The sequence below is a fragment of the Phaethon lepturus genome, unplaced genomic scaffold (assembly GCF_000687285.1).
Source record: "Phaethon lepturus isolate BGI_N335 unplaced genomic scaffold, ASM68728v1 scaffold36717, whole genome shotgun sequence".
Classification (NCBI taxonomy): domain Eukaryota; kingdom Metazoa; phylum Chordata; class Aves; order Phaethontiformes; family Phaethontidae; genus Phaethon; species Phaethon lepturus.
Genome location: NW_010550426.1, coordinates 22,105 through 40,504, shown reverse-complemented (window position 1 = coordinate 40,504; position 18,400 = coordinate 22,105). Strand labels below are relative to the sequence as shown.

The 18,400-nt window shown below is 43.2% G+C and overlaps 1 protein-coding gene across 1 annotated transcript in view; it reads left to right on the top strand.

The window, feature by feature from the left end:
• Positions 1-1,082: 1,082 nt before the first annotated feature.
• Positions 1,083-18,400, top strand: part of ME3 (malic enzyme 3, NADP(+)-dependent, mitochondrial) — a gene marked incomplete at its 5' end in the record, with an annotated part of 37,315 nt that continues 19,997 nt past the window's right edge. The window contains 2 exons of the mRNA XM_010290561.1: positions 1,083-1,244; positions 4,275-4,378. Of these exons, the coding sequence (XP_010288863.1) occupies positions 1,083-1,244; positions 4,275-4,378 (266 nt within the window). The remainder of the gene's footprint in view (positions 1,245-4,274; positions 4,379-18,400) is intronic.

Genomic DNA, 18,400 nt, shown 5'->3' with positions numbered 1-18,400 from the left:
GGACTTGATGATCTTGAATGTCCTTTCCAACATTCTGTGGATCAACATCAAGATTCTGTGATGCTGTGATTCCATTCCTAAACAAGGAAATGCTTCTCCATCACAGCAATAAACCAATGCATCTTTATTATATCCCCCCTCCAAGGAAGTACATCTATTGAGGTAGCTTCTAATCCCCCATTCTCTTACTTCTCACTAAAGCACATGCGTGCTTATGTCCTAAGTTTAGCCTTAACTTTGCAGATCAGCAAATAAAGAACTTCTCTGCAGTCTTCTCCTTTGAAACCCAAGCTAGACTGTGCACTTGAGTCCCCTGCAGTCTGATAAACCAGTTGAAAAATGATACAGTAACAAGAAAAACAGAAAATTATGGATCAGAGATTTCAGTGAGGTAGCACATTACTGTATTGCTGAAATGCAAAAGACCAATTGCACAAAGAGTTAAATGGCAATTGTTTAACTCCTGCTGGGGGAGGAATGGTCTAATATTGAACACATAGAGTGAGAGCCCCTCCGCAGTCCATGCTGCTGCCCCTGCTGATGGCTTCTGTCTACCTGCCTTGCAGTCAGGGGCACCAGAAGCAAAAGGACCCAGTTATAATGAGTTTTTTTTGATGGCCTGATGCTGACTACTCCACAGCTACTCTGCAACAGTGTGGAGACATGAACTTGTTACTTTCACAGATGCAGTTCATAAGCACGAGCACTTTTTTACGGAGCTCTTTTTTCCAGAAAAAAGGGAAAGCAAAAATCAAGGCCAGATCTCTTTTGTGCAGCTTCTGGTTATACAGCTGGGGATGCACAAAGAGCCATGGTGGTTGAGCTCTTCTACAAGTGAATTTAAGTGCTGGCAAGCAGAGCTGCTCCCACACTGAGCAGCTACCCATCAGCCACACTATCTCTTCCCCCAAAAATGAACAGCCCTTTATCACTAACAGCTAATTAACGTGGTGTCATTTAGAAGGAGCAAATATCCATAGCACAATGCAACTGCAAAATGGCATCGCTGTGAAGACAGTGGAGCTGCTTTTGCTTCTAGAGCCTTGGCAACACCATACAACAGTCTCTTTTGACCCTCCTAGGCTATCGTGGTGACAGATGGAGAGAGGATTCTTGGTTTAGGAGATCTAGGAAGTTACGGCATGGGTATCCCAGTGGGGAAGCTTGCATTGTACACAGCTTGTGGTGGAGTTCACCCACAACAGTGTCTCCCTGTCCTGCTGGATGTTGGCACAGACAACGAGGTAAGACTTACATTTTTTCATAAATCTGTCAGAGGGGAAAAGGGATTGAGATTAATGCTTATCTGATCCAGTTCCCTAAATGTGGAGGCAAAGCCAGATACATCCAAGATGAGACAATAGCTAGACCAGCACTGCAGGAATGTGGACAGGTTTCATTCCTGCTTGATGCTCAAGAAACTTGCTCTTATGGGGAACTGAAATAAACAGAACATAATAAACACTAAATAGCCCCATGGTCCCCTGATGAGAAGACTCAGAGTGTTGCCAGTTGGAGCTGAAGGGTCAGCTCCACCTTTCAGCATGGCAAGGTGAGTTGAAAGAATTTGTACAGGAAGTCCCAGATTTATTCTTCCTCTGGTAATTGTGAGAAAACAGACAGATACGTGTGTGTGCGTAGAGGTGACTGTATTCCAGAAAATGGAGAATCCCTGGTGGGCAGTTTGGGAATGATTAATTTCAGTGTTTTGTCAGATTGCACACTTCACTGCACATGATAACCAGACAAGAGGACTCCCATCTGTTTGGAGATTTTTGCTTTATGACTCTGGCTCAGACGGGCCGAAGTGCAACATTTTAGCCATGCCAGAATGGACATCTGCGAGGATGTCTTTTTTAAAATGAATATCCAGTAGTTTTTTGTGATGGCCCTGATCTGTCCGTTTTTGTAAAATGTACTTGTGCCTCACTTGACCCTGAGTAAACCAAACACACGTTTCTTGTGAGAAATAACAAATCTGGGGTATAAGAGCTTTGAGTTTGTGTATGAAGACAGATGAGTACCAACATTTTTGGCCATGCCTGTACTCACTGGAAAGCTAGATTTTCTGCACCTCTTTCACTCCATCCCCAAGTGTCTCACACTGGACACTTGAAAAGAATGAAAGAAAGGAAAATCAGTGGCCATAGATGACATCCAACATGAGATTCCCAGTTACCTCTTTGATCTCTGATCCCAGGATTATTTTATCCCTTTAACACAAAGGCCTGTCATGGACTGGTAGAATATAGGGTGTGCTCATCTCAGCCTGATCCACGATCTTTCCTGAAAAGTGGTAACTCTTGAGTTTGGACCCTCTGAGGCTAAACCAGGAATTAAGTGTCAATGTCTCACTTCTTGGAGTTTCCAGTCAATAGAGTATTGACTTGACTTTGGCTCCTTCATCTCTTCCTTCTCCTCCATGCTGGTCTGTACACCACTGAGTGCTAGCATGCTCTGAGCCACCCAGATGGAGTTTCCCTTCAGAGGGACCTGGGTGTAAGTGCTTCCCTTCCCATGGGAAGCTTCTGACCGTGCATGACCATCTGTTTCTATCTCAGTATCCAGGGGACACTAAAATCCAAAGTGGCACCAGTGATTTTTAGGCATCTCCAAGGGTAAGATGGTGTCAGAAAAAGGGACTCCCAGAGTCAGCCTTGGGCACTTTTGTTCTGCCCAAGATCAAGTGTAATTTATGTGTCCAGGAACTTCTCTGTGGAGGCAAATTCCAAACATTTGGGATTAAGATATAGAAGTTGCAGTTTTCCAGCAATATGAGCAATATATTTCCTCACAATATAAATAATTTGTTTATTTATTTAATGTCTTTTGCATGTGCATAAACCCAGCTTAACCAAACCCTAAGCATGTCCTAGGAGCATCCTGCCCCACGAGTAAATTCATTTATCAGTGCAGAAACAAGACACTTCTTACAGGCATTCATCCTGTTCATCTCTGCCTATTAATATATGATAAGCCTGGGGTGACTGTGTTGCTAACACAGGAACCTCAGGTAGAATGGAGTAAATATAGCAGTTGCATTATATTTTTAGCATCAGTTCCCAGCTTGTCTTTCTGACAGTCCATAATACTTTGTGTTTTCAGCAAATCGGTCTTTTTTCAGAGCTTGGCGTTTCTCAGCTTGCCCGTGGGACAATTTTATACTCCATGAAGCAGCCCCAGAGCACGTGGCGCTATGGGAGCAATCAGTGAAGTAATGCAAATGGGTTGGCTTTCTAAACAGAAAAACAAAAAAAGATAAATTCTTTCAGGGCCCTGAAGAGTTAATGTATCAAACCCAGATTAAAACCTCTTTCGTCTTTCCTTCTAAGGGAAAACAGCTGTGGCTGTAAAAACAGATCTGATTTTAGCATACCTGCCAATATTTAGGGCACATATGGCTGCGGGACAATAGAATTGAGATGGCTCGTCCCCTTCTCATGTGGATGATTCAGTTCCTGAAATTGGAAGGGAAGTAGAGTTGCTTTGCAGTGACTCACGGAGATGTTGGCCCACTTGTCTCCTGCCACTGTTTGTCTTGTAATTTTCCCCAAAATATGTGCTATTTCCATGCTGACCCAGTCCTTTTTAGGTGGCGTAGGGATCCTGATTTAACACCTGCTGGACTGGTTGGAGGAATGGCCTGGTTTTATGCTCCCAGCAGGAGCCAAAAAATAAACTAATCTTTTGTATGAAAATACCCTGCCTTGACACCTGCAGATGGCTGGAGGTAAGTGCTAGGCAGGTGCAGGGCTGGGGAACATTTTGGCATCTGATCACTGGTTCTGGTCAACGCAGGGCTGTCACCTGGAGGCCTGTATGACACATGTCATTTCAAGTTACTTCAGGCTATCTTCATTGCTGAAAGCACTGTTTATGGTCAACAGCTTTCCTGGTAACCTTCAGTGCAAAATTAAGAACTGAATGAATAGTAAACACTCCCCACACAAGGTCAGTTTTATTCACTAGGAGTAAGGCGCTTTGAAAGGGAGCTTTTGGTAGAGCTGTTCTGAGGATGCAGAGCTCCATTTCCTACAGCAGACAAGAAGCATTACATCCCTCTGACTTTATTTACACCAAAAGATAGTCCATAGCACAATCTGACTTCTTACGGAAACACTTTCAGCTCAGGAAGAGCTGTGTGGGCTGGCCTTCACTGCATAGTAAGTAAAATTCATATGACCACAACGAACAAACTTTTTGGGTAGGCTGGGACATAAATTTCCATCTGTCCATGGAAGAGAAGATGTCAACAGAATTGCTTTGTGTCCTAGGCTCTCCTGAGTGATCCACTTTATATTGGACTGAAACACAAGAGGGTTCGTGGGAAACAGTACGACGAACTGATTGACGAGTTTATGCAGGCAGTTACCGACAAGTAAGTGGGATTATATACATGGCTCCTCTGGGCTGCTTCCATTTAAGAACAAATGTTGCAACTCGTGAAATAAGCATTAGTATAATTGATCATCCTAGCAGAGAAAGGTCATTTAAATGCAAGTCTCCTGGGTGGTCTACAAACAACTCTTTGTGCTTGAGCACTCAGTGTCAAAAATATTTGTCTTCAGAGAACTGAAATGGGACTGACTATTTATAACCATTTCCTGTCCATATAGGCCAGAGGTGTCAAACATATGCCCTGTGGGCTATATCTGGCCTCCATCGTGCGTTTATGAGCCTCATTCAGCTTAGGGAGAATCTAAACTTTGGTTTGTTTACATTTTGTAAAGGAAGTTTCTAGCTTTCACCATTGTGAAGGAAATCATCTAACTGGAAACAGCAGTCACTCCACACAGTGATGTCTGTGTGGGTCTGCAGACTGCCTGTCTATCACTTTGTTAAAAATAGGAGCTTCCCTGCTGGCATTCAAGTCTGCAGAGAGAGCAGGCCAGGATTATAAGCACTGTCTTTTTGATGGTGGGACAGAGAGAGTGCTGTTTCCATTCTTACTGACTAGCTGGGATAGAGAGTCTCTGATGTAGCAGGGAGTTTGACATGGGAAGAGCAGAACCACAACCTCAGTGCTGCATGTGCATCTCTTGCACTGCATTGAGTTCCTCTTTCTGAAAAAAAGATAATCTATTAAAATCTTCATGAGTATGTGGAGAGGTTACTATAAGAAGGAACGTGAGAACAACTGTTAAGGAAAAAAATAATAATATTTGGAAAGCCCCAAGCTCCTAAGCAGCTTTTTCTGCCTTTTCTAAAGGAGCAGATGATATTGATAAGGAGTGGCAGAGAGTTGCAGTCTGTGCCTGATTAATAGGCTGCTGCTGGTCGGTATGTTGTAGGGTCTTTTCTTCACAGCTGAAGGAGCTGTTTGATCTTCCCTCTTTCTGTGTATCCAGCCAGCTCTGTGTGTGTGTGTGTTCTTGCATAACTGGAAGGGAGCGGGTGGTACGTGTGTCATCAGCACTCAGTTCATCCTGTCTCCCTTGAGGTAGGAGGCATCATGTCCAGCGTCTAATGACAACACCTACCCGTCCACTGAGAAGCATATCCTTACGTACAGTCTGACTGCCCAGCTGGCTGTGGGTGGAGGGAGGTAGGAAGTAGGGGCTGAACTGCTGAGGACCGTTCATTCACAGCTGACGAACCAAATTTTGAGAGGGATGAGTGCATCATGGAGAATTTCAGCATCTGTTGATGGTAGCTCTGTGCAGCGTTGTGCTGCAACCTGTGAACGTGCAATGCTGCTGTTAGGACAGGAGACTCTCCTTTGCTGTTCAGCAGCATGGTGTAGACATGGCCCGTATGATGGCCTGCCAGTACATCAACCCTCCCAGCTGCAGTTGCCCACTTACTGTGTCAGTCAGTGCTATAGCTCCTGTATCTGTGAACAGGAACACAATAGCCTTTTGGATTAAAAATCCCTAAGGATGACTGCAGAGAAGAGAATTTTGTGTTTGTGCTCTGGTTTGTCCTTCTTTATATTTGGCAAGAAACTTGACTGAAATGTCAGTTGATTGCAGTGTAGTATTATGTTACAAACTTGTGGGTTATCTAGGGGGAAGAAATTCTTGGAGGCTAGAAAAGTGGTAAAACACAACTAGGAAATCACAAGAGGCTCTACAAGTAGAAAAAGGTTGTCAGGGTTTAAGAGTTGTCAGGGATGATTTGTGGGGTTTTTCTTTGTTTTTATTGTAGTCACTAATTAATCCTTCAAGGAAACTGTCCCACTTCCTTCTGGCCAGGAGACCACAGGGGTATTGCAGTGTTGGTGTTGATGATAGAATGGGAACAATGGAGTGAGAACCCACATGATGGTCTCATTGATGGACCATCATGAATTTGGCTCTGAGATTTATGCTTGTGGTGGTAAATGTACACACTACTCCCGTGATGCCAGTGACAGGGCCAGAAAGACAATTTGCCTTATCTGTGCTCGCTGCTGCAGAGGAGGGGATTGGCTGTTACTTTCCTGTGTTTAGTTTATATGAGCTAATCTCCACATTAAAGGGAGAAGACACTCAGCCACAAAACAATGAACTCTTATCTTGTGAGGAGGTGATGTCATGTTTAATGCTTTCATCCAAGTGGTGGGAATCAAGTTCCTGGGGCCCCTGTCCCAGCTTTTCTATTTCTCTAAGCCAACATGAATTGCTTGAACATAGTAAGCCCACAGAAAGTTCCCTGCAACGTGGGACTGGGAAATTCCACTTTGCACTTCTCCATTCACATCTGTAAAGTATTTGGAGATCCTTGAGGGAAAGGAGCTATTACCGTATATTATACCATCCTCACCACCAGCATACTTTAAAGAGTTGTTGGAGTGTGATCCTCTGTGAGCTCTGGGCTGGTGAATAATCCTGCTATCAGCCTGGGTTTGGCAAACTTATATGAAACAGATTCATTTGGTCTCAGATTTCCACTGGAATGACTGGATGCAACCCAGTAGGAGCTCTAACTTCTGTTACAAAAGGAAGCAGAAATTGTTCAGAAGGTCAAGAACATGCTGCTTTATTGTAGCCTGGTTCCACATGTGAGGAAACCTGTGAGAACGCACTGATCTTCAGTCTTCTGTGATTTCTTATGCAAGTCTATAATGTCACATGCAAATTCAGTTATTTGGGGAGGAACTTTTTGGGTTGCCACAAATCTCTTGCAATTTGAGGGTTTCCTTTTCAGCTTGATGTTCATGCAGAAATTCTATCCACTTCCTGAAGGCACTTCAACTTCTCATGGAAACCATTTGTCAGTTCTTCTGTAGGAGTACCTTCCACCCTGTCAAATCATTGCTGGCTCAAGGGACATTTGTCATTTGTCACTGAAGTGGAATGTGGTAGAGCCCACAAGAAAGTCAGGGGAGTGAAGATTTACTCTTCTAATAGAATAATAATATCAAACAGATGTCAACTTTCTATAGCTGGAGACCCCTACAGTCAGCAGAAGGGGCTCCTGGTCTCATAACAGCCACCTCTAATGAAACGAGGAGTGCATCAGAGGCTTCAGAGTTAGCACTTACAGTACTTTGAAATAAACTGTGACTTCTGGGCAATTTTAGAAAGAAAAGCCCTTTCTGAAACTGTTGGATAAATTTCTGTGTTTTCTTGTTGCCTAAACTTTCATTCATTACTCTTTCACCTAAAACACATGAAATGACTGAGCTCTTTAACAACAGCTCCAAGCCATACATTTTGCTCCTCTTGGGAGGCAACTATGTGCAAAATTTGGCCTGTTGAGCCTAGCCTATGACTGAATGAAGCAGCCTGACAAATTGCTGTTTTCTCACAATGAGTAATACGCTTTGTATGGGAAAATACACTGCTTCAGTTTTCCCTCTTCTCAGTTACCATGGCAAAGGGCAAGTCAGTCTTACCCTTGAACTGGTACATTTTTGTAGGCTGGAATAAATATTCACCTAAAGTATCCAAGGATCATAATTGGAGTAACCCACTGAATTTCTTGGGCTTGCCTATATGAGCAAATTAAAGTCGAAATCAAAATGCGATGGGAGATAAGTTGTGCTGGGGCATGTTCTCTGGACTTTGCAGAGCTTCCACCCAGCCTGTGCAGTAACAGTGTTCTTTAATCATCAGACTCTCATTCAAAGCAAACTACCACTGGAAACTTCTTTCCTCCTTTTTCTCCTAAACCAGTATAGAAGCTGATATAGATAATTTCCTTATCTGATATAAGACCCTGTGTCTTCCTCCATTCGCTCCTTCTGTAGTTTCATCAGCACAGTAACAGTGCAGCTTGGTGGCTCCCAGTGACCAGAGGTGTTGATGGATGGCCTGTCTCTGAGCTCCAGCCTCTGTTTCGAACATTGGCCTCAGTTGCTTACTGGCAGATGCTGAGCATGCGGCCCAAGACTCTGCAAGAGGCACTTCCACATGCCAGCAAACCGTGTTGCAGAAGCCTCATTAAGTTGTTATAACTTCACTCCCCTTTCCTTTCTCATCAATGCTTATTAACAGGGTGACCAGGGAAACAGAAGCTTTCTGCCAGCCTGTGCCATACAGCGGAGCACAGAAGACGTCAGGAGATCAAGCATTCAGTTTCACAAAACGGGAGAAGGAGGAAAGTAGCCCGGATTAGTTTGTTTTTTCCTTGTGCTTGTTTTATACCCGATTTTTCCTTGCCTAATCCCTTCCCAGTACTTTTACCCGCAAACGTACCAAGTCAGCTCCCATGTGCTCTCCAACAAGTTCCACAAAAGCTGTCTCTGTTTCAGCAGTTCTCCAGGGCCGTGGATCACAAATTCACCAGCACCTTTCCACAACAAAATCACCAGTACATGTGCCCATCTGTTATTTATTCAGATGCTGTAGATATTTATTCAGGTGCTCTAGTTAGCTTGACTAATTGATCCTGAAAGACTAAGTCTTTAGGCACCACTGGCCTCCATAAAGCCCTCGCATAATACTGCTAACACCTAAAGTCCATTCTCAGCGTCTATGTGTCTGTTAGAAGATCTGCACACCATCACCAGTGCTCTAGCAGGGCTGGTGGTATAGATTGACTCCAGCCTTCCTGGGAATACAAGGTAGATATTCTTCTTGCCCAGTTGCCATGGCCAGAGGGACTCTGACACCATCCAGAAGGAAGAAGTGATGGTGATGGGAAAAGCCACCCCCGCTGTCCAGTATCCTGCCTTGATGTGGAAATGAGCTCATCAGCAAGCTCCTATGATCTGCTTTTAGCCACTGGATGATATTTAAAGTCAAAGAGCAATATTTAGGTTTTATTAGCTTGATTTTCTGCTACTGAGGAATGATTGAGTTCCAGATGTGCTGTTATGGGATCTCGGTGTTAATGTACCTGGCCTTCAAATTCTTTGGGATAATGCATTTACAGATGTCGAAAAGCTCTCTACCCTAGGCTTTCTGTCTGTGCTTTCCACCTGAGCCAGGTTTCCCATATGCGGTTTAAAAAGATGTAGCTGGAGAAGATCTCTTTGGGTGGAAGGCAGGTGGTTAGGCTCCATTCCTTGTTGTCTGTCAGAGGGTAGCTCAAGGCTACATCTGAGGGTCAGCACTAATGCTGTTGCATCTCCTGCTTATGCCCTGTTCCCAGGAAGCCTTGTACCTCCCGCTGCAGTTGTTCCTCAAATACACTGCAAGGAGGATGATGTCATTTTGCACAAAAACACAAGAATGGCCATACCAGCCATTAGTGCTTGTCTTAGTGCTTGGGAGTCATGAGACATGCTGCGCGAAAGAGTTGGTTGGTTTGGGGAGGGGCGGTTTTGCTGCTTTAAGGATTATAAGGAAGGTTGACTATAATTTTTCAAAACTTTTTTCCCAAGAGCTTTGTGATTGATCTTGGCTTGATTTTGCCCTGTATCCTGTCTCTAACAGTAGCTCATAGCAGATGCCCTGGCATATGACTAGGAACAAGAGGCAAACCATCCTTGGCATACCCCCAGCTTCCAGTAATCTGAGATTCAGGGATTTCCTGCTATCTTTGTGCTTCAAGGGTCACTTTCATTTAGCACTCACTGAATCCACAGCAGGCTCTATGCCTCAGAGAGTGGTGGCTGTGTTTATATTGGCAGAAACCTAGTGAGACTCCTACCCAACATCAGAAATAGTCTGCAGCCTAAGACGATGGTGAGGCAGACAGCAGTTCCTGTTGGGTTCATGATGCAGCTCCCTGGCATGGGATTTCTAAACCCAGGGCCTACGGCTTTAAATTTTGTATTGGCTGTAATATAAAAGGCTACAAATTTTTGCAACTCCCATCTGTTGGCTCAAAACCAAACGTTCTAGCATAAAAGCAATTGCATTTTTGTCTCACTCCTGACAACCATCATAACTGCTACATCTGCTATAACAGTCATGACCTCTAATGTGGATTCTTCAGTCCGACTTTCACCATGCTACGATTAACCTGGCAATCAATGAACCTTACTCATTACATTTCCATTTCAAAACAAAGTAAGATATGATCATGTTTTCTAACTTATGTCTTCATCTCTCCTTTTAACACTATTAGAACTAGTTAATGAGTGATAGAAGTAATGCTATTAAATCACGTCATGGTTCTGAGTGAGGGTTTCCAGTGGATTCAGAACCAGAAGGTTAACTTCTATGTTCATTTACAAAAATTTTAGTTTCCATTGTCAGTTTTTTAAGGGAAGACTTGCCTTCCTCTTAGCTATGTGGAAGTCTTAAAAATGAAAGGCTTTTTCTGATGTTTAGTGTAACATCTGTCTGCAGCCTGTAAGCACACAAATGTTTTAAGTTCTCCCTGTAAACAATAGTGCACTTGCCTGGCCCCGTGCCTCCAAGTTGTAAACTTTTCTTGCTGTTGTCTCTTTTGTCTCTTTACGTGTCCGGGTTTCCTCTCTGTGGACAGAAACACATACAAATATGCAAACAGTGCAATCCTGAAGTAAGATTTCCCAGACGTGAATGACAGTAGAAAAGTTTTACCCTTCTGGGACACACTTATGCTCCTGTATAACCCGCCTACTGCAAAGAGCCCAACAACCACACTTCAGCTGCCACTTGGGCTATCAGCAGACTCAGAGGTGGGAAGGAACTGGATCCCCAAAAGCAAAAATGAGCCTGGGCCTTGCACCCTTTTTACGTGGGATGAACTTTTTTCTCCTCTAAGCCTCCTCTTAGCTTGGCACCAGTGTTTGCTTATGTAAGATTTCTGGTTCTGTCTCTATTTCTAAGGTACATGAAAGCATATCTTGTTCTGTGCCTTGAGCCAACCTTGGTGTCAGATGCAACAACAGTCTAGTTTTGTTACACTCTTGTTTGTGAAAAACCATTTTGCAAAGACATTATGGGAACAACAGGGCTTTTCTCTCTGAATCATAGAATCGTAGAATCATAGAATGGTTTAGGGTGGAAGGGACCTTTAAAGGTCATCTAGTTCCAGCTCCCCTGCCATGGGCAGGGACACCTTCCACTAATCAGGTTGCTCAGAGCCCCGTCCAACCTGACCTGGAATGGTTCCAGGGATGGGGTATCTACCATGTCCCTGGGCAACCTGTGCCAGTATCTCACCACCCTCACAGTAAAGAATTTCTTTAAAACCGTTACCCCTTGTCCTATCAGTACAGGCCCTGCTAAAAAGTCTGTCCCCATCTTTCTTATCAGTCCCCTTTACTGGCAGGCTGCAATAAGGTCTCCCCAGAGCCTTCTCTTCTCCAGGATGAACAACCCCAACTCTCCCAGCCTGGCCTCACAGCAGAGCTGTTCCAGCCCTCGGAGCATTTTGGTGGCCTCCTCTGGCCCCGCTCCAACAGGTCCATGTCTCTCCTGTGCCGAGGGCTCCAGAGCTGGACGCAGCACTGCAGGGGGGTCTCCCCGGAGCGGAGCAGAGGGGCAGAATCCCCTCCCTCACCCTGCTGGCCACGCGGCTTTAGGTGCAGCCCAGGACAGAGTTGGCCTTCTGGGCTGTGAGCGCACATTGCCGGCTCATGTCCAGCTTTTCATCCACCAGGACCCCCAAGTCCTTCTCAGCAGGGCTGCTCTCAGCTGGCCTCTTGAGGAAGTGCCTGACCAAACTGACCCCTAAACTGTGGCCACATGGCAGAGTACTGCTGGTCTGTCCAAAAGCCTGACAAGGATCATGCTAACAATTTAACAGTAGGGATGGCCTCAGGACACTGGCCAGACTCAGGTGCTAGTGTTGTTTAAGTTTAACTTGCTATCGTGGACTTTGTTTTTCCAATCCTAAATGCTGGTCACTTGCCAAGCATGATATTTTTCTGATGTCAGACTCCTTTACCAAAAAAAAATACTTTTACTTAGAGGTCAGAACTTTGGTTTCTAGTGTATCAAGCAGCAGTAAGAAGATCTCAAGGACAAAGGTAAAGGCAATTTAGTTCTTCTCTGCCTGGTTTTATCTAAGACTATGAGTAGGAGTTGCAGTGCATCAAAGCACATTGCTTACCTCATGAATGACTGAAAGCAATGCCATAAAATGATAAAATCAGACAAGGATTGGAACATCCTTCTTGTGATTCTTCCAATAAAGGAACTGGACCTTATTGTAAATACAGTTTTTTCATGCATATAGGAATGTTTTATACTCCCTGCTCATGATGAAAAACATGTCCTTTTGATACTGGTCAGCAAAGGCGCTGCACAGGCCCTCAGGCCACCCTTGAAGTTCTGATTTGTGCAGTTTTGGTTAGATGCTTCTCAAATGGTAACTGCTGCCTCATGAATTTTTTCCTTTCTGACCTCGTGGCTTATAATGAGGCTGGATGAACTGGAAGAGGTGCATACAAACGAGGATGAAAGAACCAAGTTGCATAATGAGATTGTTCAGGCGATTGAGAACTCTCTTGAATAAAGAAGCTAAAAGCAATGTCATCAGGAAAGCATCTGCCTCCCTCTTCTGGGATTCACAGTCTTTTGTTCCACACTTTGTGCTCATCCAAGAGAGATGTGTATCAACCTCTACAGGGGAAACAGACTTTACTAACAGCATCTTAACTGTTCGCACAGCCCAGAGACCCCATGTAGCTCTTGGTTGATAGTACCAGAATGACAGTACAGTGATAAAGTGAATCCTGTGCTTGTTTGTGTTCCAGGAAATGGAATAATTTCTTCATGAAGGTTTTCAGGGGGTAATTTTTACAACAGACTTGTAATATTGTATGTGTTTAGCTCCTAGAGTCATTCTTCATTAGAGTGACAGTCTTATACTATTATTTTAATCAATAGTATATTATTTAATTGAAAATCCTGTTTGTGCAAAATTTGCTAGGCAAGGACTGGAGATTGGACTAAAATGAGTGTATTGGAGCATACTATAAAGCATTTCCCAGTAAGCCTATTTTTACAGGAAGGTTTTTGCAAGGTATGGGAGAGAAAGCCAGAATTTCGGTCATAATTATTTATGGCACAAAACTCCAAAATATGCAAACTAATGGGACAGCAACATAATCTTTACCATGAAAGACTAGTGATTTTTTTAATGAGGAGGAACTGACAAAGCACATCTTTTTCTTTCCAGTTCTATAAAATGGCTAAATTAATTCCAGAGATGGTAGAGAACAGGGTCCCCAGATGGTTTTCTGGCAGCCAGCAGTGAACCGGTTGACATGGTGACAGTATTAAATAATGACTCTTGTAGTGTCACCAGTTACAAGACAGAAGTGAGGAACTGTTTTTAGAAAGAAGATAGATTCAGTGTTTCATCTGAAAAAAACACACAGAGCCTTCAGCAAAGGATGTCAGAGTTCGCACCTGACATGACATAAACCTGCCATACAACAAAGCAGTACAGCAGAGTTTGACTTTTAACTCCAAAGAGTCTCATTTTTGTTGAAGAATGTGAATGTGTTGTAGTGGTTGTGGTGTGGATGTTAAGACATTAACCTGGGTAATATTTAGTGACCATAAAAGACTTTGTTTTTATAGTCTCTCCCCATTTCTATGCAGCATGTCTGATTCTTTCAAAACCATCTCTGTCAGAGAGATACAAGAGTGAACTGTCCAAGCATCCTTTTCCACAGCCTGCAAATGTAAAAATTACTCATGCTAAGTGTGGAAGCTCCAGTTCCACAAGGAGACATAGGACTGCAGAGATCCCAAGAACTGCACTCTTCAGTATGCCCAAGAGGAATGGGAACAGCTTTGAATCCAAAATCAGAAGGTCAAAACCCAAAACCTTCCTTTTTTGAAAGCGGGGGGAAAGAACTGGGGAATGAAAGGAACTAAACTGGATATTGGCTCTTGCTCTGTTTCAGTGTAACTTGTCAGTCTGAAATCCTGATAGTTTATGTTTGAGCTTTCCTTTCACATAAAGGCAATTACATTTTGGGTGTTTAACTACTAATGTTCCAGATGCCAAGAAGATGATAGAATGCTCTAGAGAAGATGAGTCATTGACAGTCAGGATGAGGTTACTGGAGGGAGGCAACCTTAGCTGGCCATGCCTTTGCTGGACTGGAAAACATTCAGACCTGATGTGACCTGCTGCTCTTGGCTTCAAACTCTCCTTCAGGGTCTGAACTGAAAGTTAGGAGATAAGTCACATGGATCAGTCAAAGCATGGAAGAATCTATAAGAAGTAGCAACAAGCCAAGCAGACTGACCTCAGGATCCTCTTCCTACCACAGCAGTTTGCAAGATCTCTCTGCAGGGCCACACTGAATTCTAGCCACAAATTTAAGGATATTTAAATGTGGCAGAGGGGATCTTCAGAAATCCTTGTTCAAATAGTCACTTTATAATCACTTTTTCTCAAAAGAGGCATTCTGCAGCTATAGACAGCAAGCATGGCATAAGTGCTTTGGTGTGTACTAGCTGGGACTGCATTCATATCAGATCTCACAAGTTAAACGGAGCAAAATTTCTTAGCTGATTAGACAAAAGCATACCTTACTAAAAATGATTCCTTCAACAATAAGTGGTTAATTTTGGTTTCTTAATGGAAACGACAATGTTTCCAGTGAAACACAATAATTTTGTAAAATCAGTTTTGTCAAAATACAGTTTTCATTTAAAAAATGTTATGATGGGGCAAGGCTAGCCACTATATTTCATTCCATCCTGGAGCATTTCCATGTAGCCTGATAGGGGACCACTTGGATACCATACACAAGGGATGGAGCAGGGCAATTTCTGTAGAGATCAACAAAGAAATTGCAGGCTTTGAAGGAAAGGAAAAACTGCATTGCAGTTGAAAGGGTGATAAGCCAAGTGACCTAGGGTGCATGACGTATATTTAAGATCTTCCTAACCAGCTGCGATAATTAGATAACATTAGATAATGTTTCCCTCTCCTAATTTAGGTGTCTAAAGATAGACATCTAAATTTAAGTTGTTCATCTTAGACTGTCTTCACAGAGACTGTGGAGAAAGAGGCATCTCCAGAGATGTTATCTACTTCCATTTTCCACTTAGGCTAGTTCAAAGAAGTTGCTCTTGGACATGCCTCTTTCTCTCCATTATCTGAGAAGGCAGGCAGAGATAGCTGGGCATTACAGAGACAAATTTTAGATACGTAAAGGTAGTGGAAGAAATCCCATTCTGTGCTGCATTTTATTGGCCACATTCCAGTACAAGTAGCAGCTCTTTGACCACCCTTTTCAACAACAGATATTCTTTACCTTTTCTCCTAAGCTGGATTTTTTTTTAGCATTGTTGCATATTAATGCACTTCTGTGCTCCAGTCCCAAGTTGTCTACGTTTTACTTTTGGATACCACCCAAATACTTTGTAGAGCTCTGAATTTCTTTGGGATGAAACAGGTTACACAAATCTTGAGTTACTGTGCTGTGGAGGAAGGACAGCAAAACTGAATCATCATGTTGATATTCACAAGGATATTATTGCAAATGGCCCCAGCAGTTGTTTTGTTCATAGTCCTCGCTAAGTTTAACCTTAGGCTGATCACATCACCCTAAGATGAGGCATTGCACACAGCCACCAAAGAACCATTAGGAAAGAGCAGTAAGCATTAGGATTTCTAAAGATGGCCCAGTAAGTCAGCTGCCTAATTTGTGTTTAATTTCAGTGACTTTGAGCAGCACAAGTTCTTTAAAGTCCTTTCAAAATGCTAGTAAGATGAGTAGTCCTTGAGGACTAGGATCATCATCCCAAGATTCCCAGCTTTAACTGTGAGTCTAAAATATTTGGTTCTTTCATTTAAAGCATCCAGTCTTAGGGTCTTGCCATTACCAATCTGTGGTCTTTATTAATAAAAACTTTAGTTCTCACATTATGCAAAGGCTCACATAGGCCCAAAATTGTGGTTTATACTTTAAAAAGCTCAGTGGACATATTGCAGAGAAAAAGAAAATAATCTTCAAAAAATACCTGAGTGAATAGTTTTTGCATTCCAGCACTGTCCATTCATACTGAGGGGCATGAAGAGAAATGAAGAGTTCGTGGGCCACCATACTTTCCTTGTACTCTGTTTAATAAAAAATTATCAGAGACAAAACCAGATAGAAGTAACTGTGCAGTGTCTCATGCTGCAGACCAGGAACGTGAAGTGAGGAAAGAATTCTGTGCTCAACAGAGTTAAAAAAAAAAGTTCAGGTTAATAATCTTGCAAATTTGACTCTGTAGTCAGGGAAACCCACCCACCTACCCTTACGCTCTTTGGAGAGCTGGTCACACATACATTAATGCTGGCTGAGATCATTTTATTAAGCAAGTCAGTAATGTTACTTCCTCAGTGATACAAATAAATAATAAGACTGGTGTTAGAGAAATAGTTTCTATAGCAACTGAAGTTACTTAAAGATTTGCTAATTCTTTGCTGTGAGATATTAGCAGATGTTTTGGATGGTGTGTCATCTCCCTCATAGCCATATTTTCATTACACATTCAAACAATGGATAAGAGAATCATCCATTAGAAAACTGATTTTCACAGGCACTTTATGTATTGTTTATTTGCACAAATTCCTTGGATATCCAGTGTTCATTTTGACTTCCAAAACTTTACAGAGAGAAAGAGGTTTGGGAATCTTCATCTATTGCTTTTCAGAGTGTTGCTCTGCATTTCAGAAGAAATTTTGATACTGGATGTCTTCTTGATAGCTGCCAGAATCGGCAGTGGGGAGGCTTAAAGTGCATAAGCTGTCTGTCCCTCAAATACTCGGTGTAACCTGCAGTTAGCAGCATGCTCGGGACAATTTAAGAGCATCTTATAAAAAGAAATGCAAAATTTCAATAGACTCCAGTTGCTGTTGAGCCGTGTAACGTGTCCCGTCATATAGGGTGCAGGAAAGAATTTGTCCCGTTCGAAGTCAGAAAACCAATGGGACCAGTTGTCCAGTCCTTTTCCTAGGGCTTTTTTGCCTTTGAAGTATGGCAAGTTGGCATTTCCCCACCTGAGCATCTAGATCCTGTTTTTTTCCTGTTGATCCCCTGGAAAACCCATGCCTAAACCTCCCTATCCACAGTGAGGGTTGTGGTGCAGCTACAACAGGGCTGTTGCACAGGGCTCTTTTGTTGCTCCTTTCAGCACAGTAAACGAGACAAGAAGGTGCTGCCTTTCTGGCCAGTATGACCAGTCATGCTTGCATCTGACTACCTAGAGAGGACTCACCGGACTCTGACATTGCAGAGTGCGGAGTAAGTATACTTCATGAAGTAGCAGCTATTAGATGACACACAATAAATATAGACTAATGTTGAAACCAATTTTTAATCCCTCTGCACTGCATTTTCTTTCAGGAGAGATGGCGGGGGCACATATGGTGGGGTCTGGGCATGGTAGTCCACCTCTGATCGTACCCAGCTATTAGAAAGCTACCCAGACTGCACATGAGGTAAATTGGAGATGCCCTCAGTCATTGAATTCCACATTAGCCAGGAAGAAAACCACCCGCCATGGCATGTCCTCCCTTGCAGGTGTGCTGCATCCATTCCCAACATCACCAGAGGAGAAGCTGAAGAGAGCTGAAATGTGCCTGGGAGAAAGGAAACAGCACCATGTTCTGGCATGGAGCTGTGCTCTATGCAGTCAGGGATCTCTGCACACATGGCTCTCTAAGGTGGACGCATCTCTCTAAGATGTGCCGTTTTCCTGCTCTTTGGTGACAGGAGCGGTGACAATTCCCTTGGGATGACACTGAATTGCAGACCCCATAGAAGAGGTTCCACAGCTTCTGTGTCCCTGATTCAACAAAGACATCAAGCACCTAATTTTTCATTGAAATTTTTGCAAATATTAGTATTATTTTGCAAATATTAAGCTTAGTAGGACATTGGGAGACATAACTGGAGCGAGGCATCGAGTTGAATCTGAGCTTTTTGTATCTAGGAGAGTCATACACAGCTCTAAAATCATTCATAGAATTACAGAATCATGGAACAGTTTGGGTTGGAAGGGACCTTCAAAGGCCATCTAGTCCAACCCCGCTGCAATGAGCGGGGACATCAACTAGATCAGGTTGCTCAGAGCCCCGTCCAACCTGACCTGGAACGTTTCCAGGGATGGGGCATCTACCACCCCTCTGGGAAACC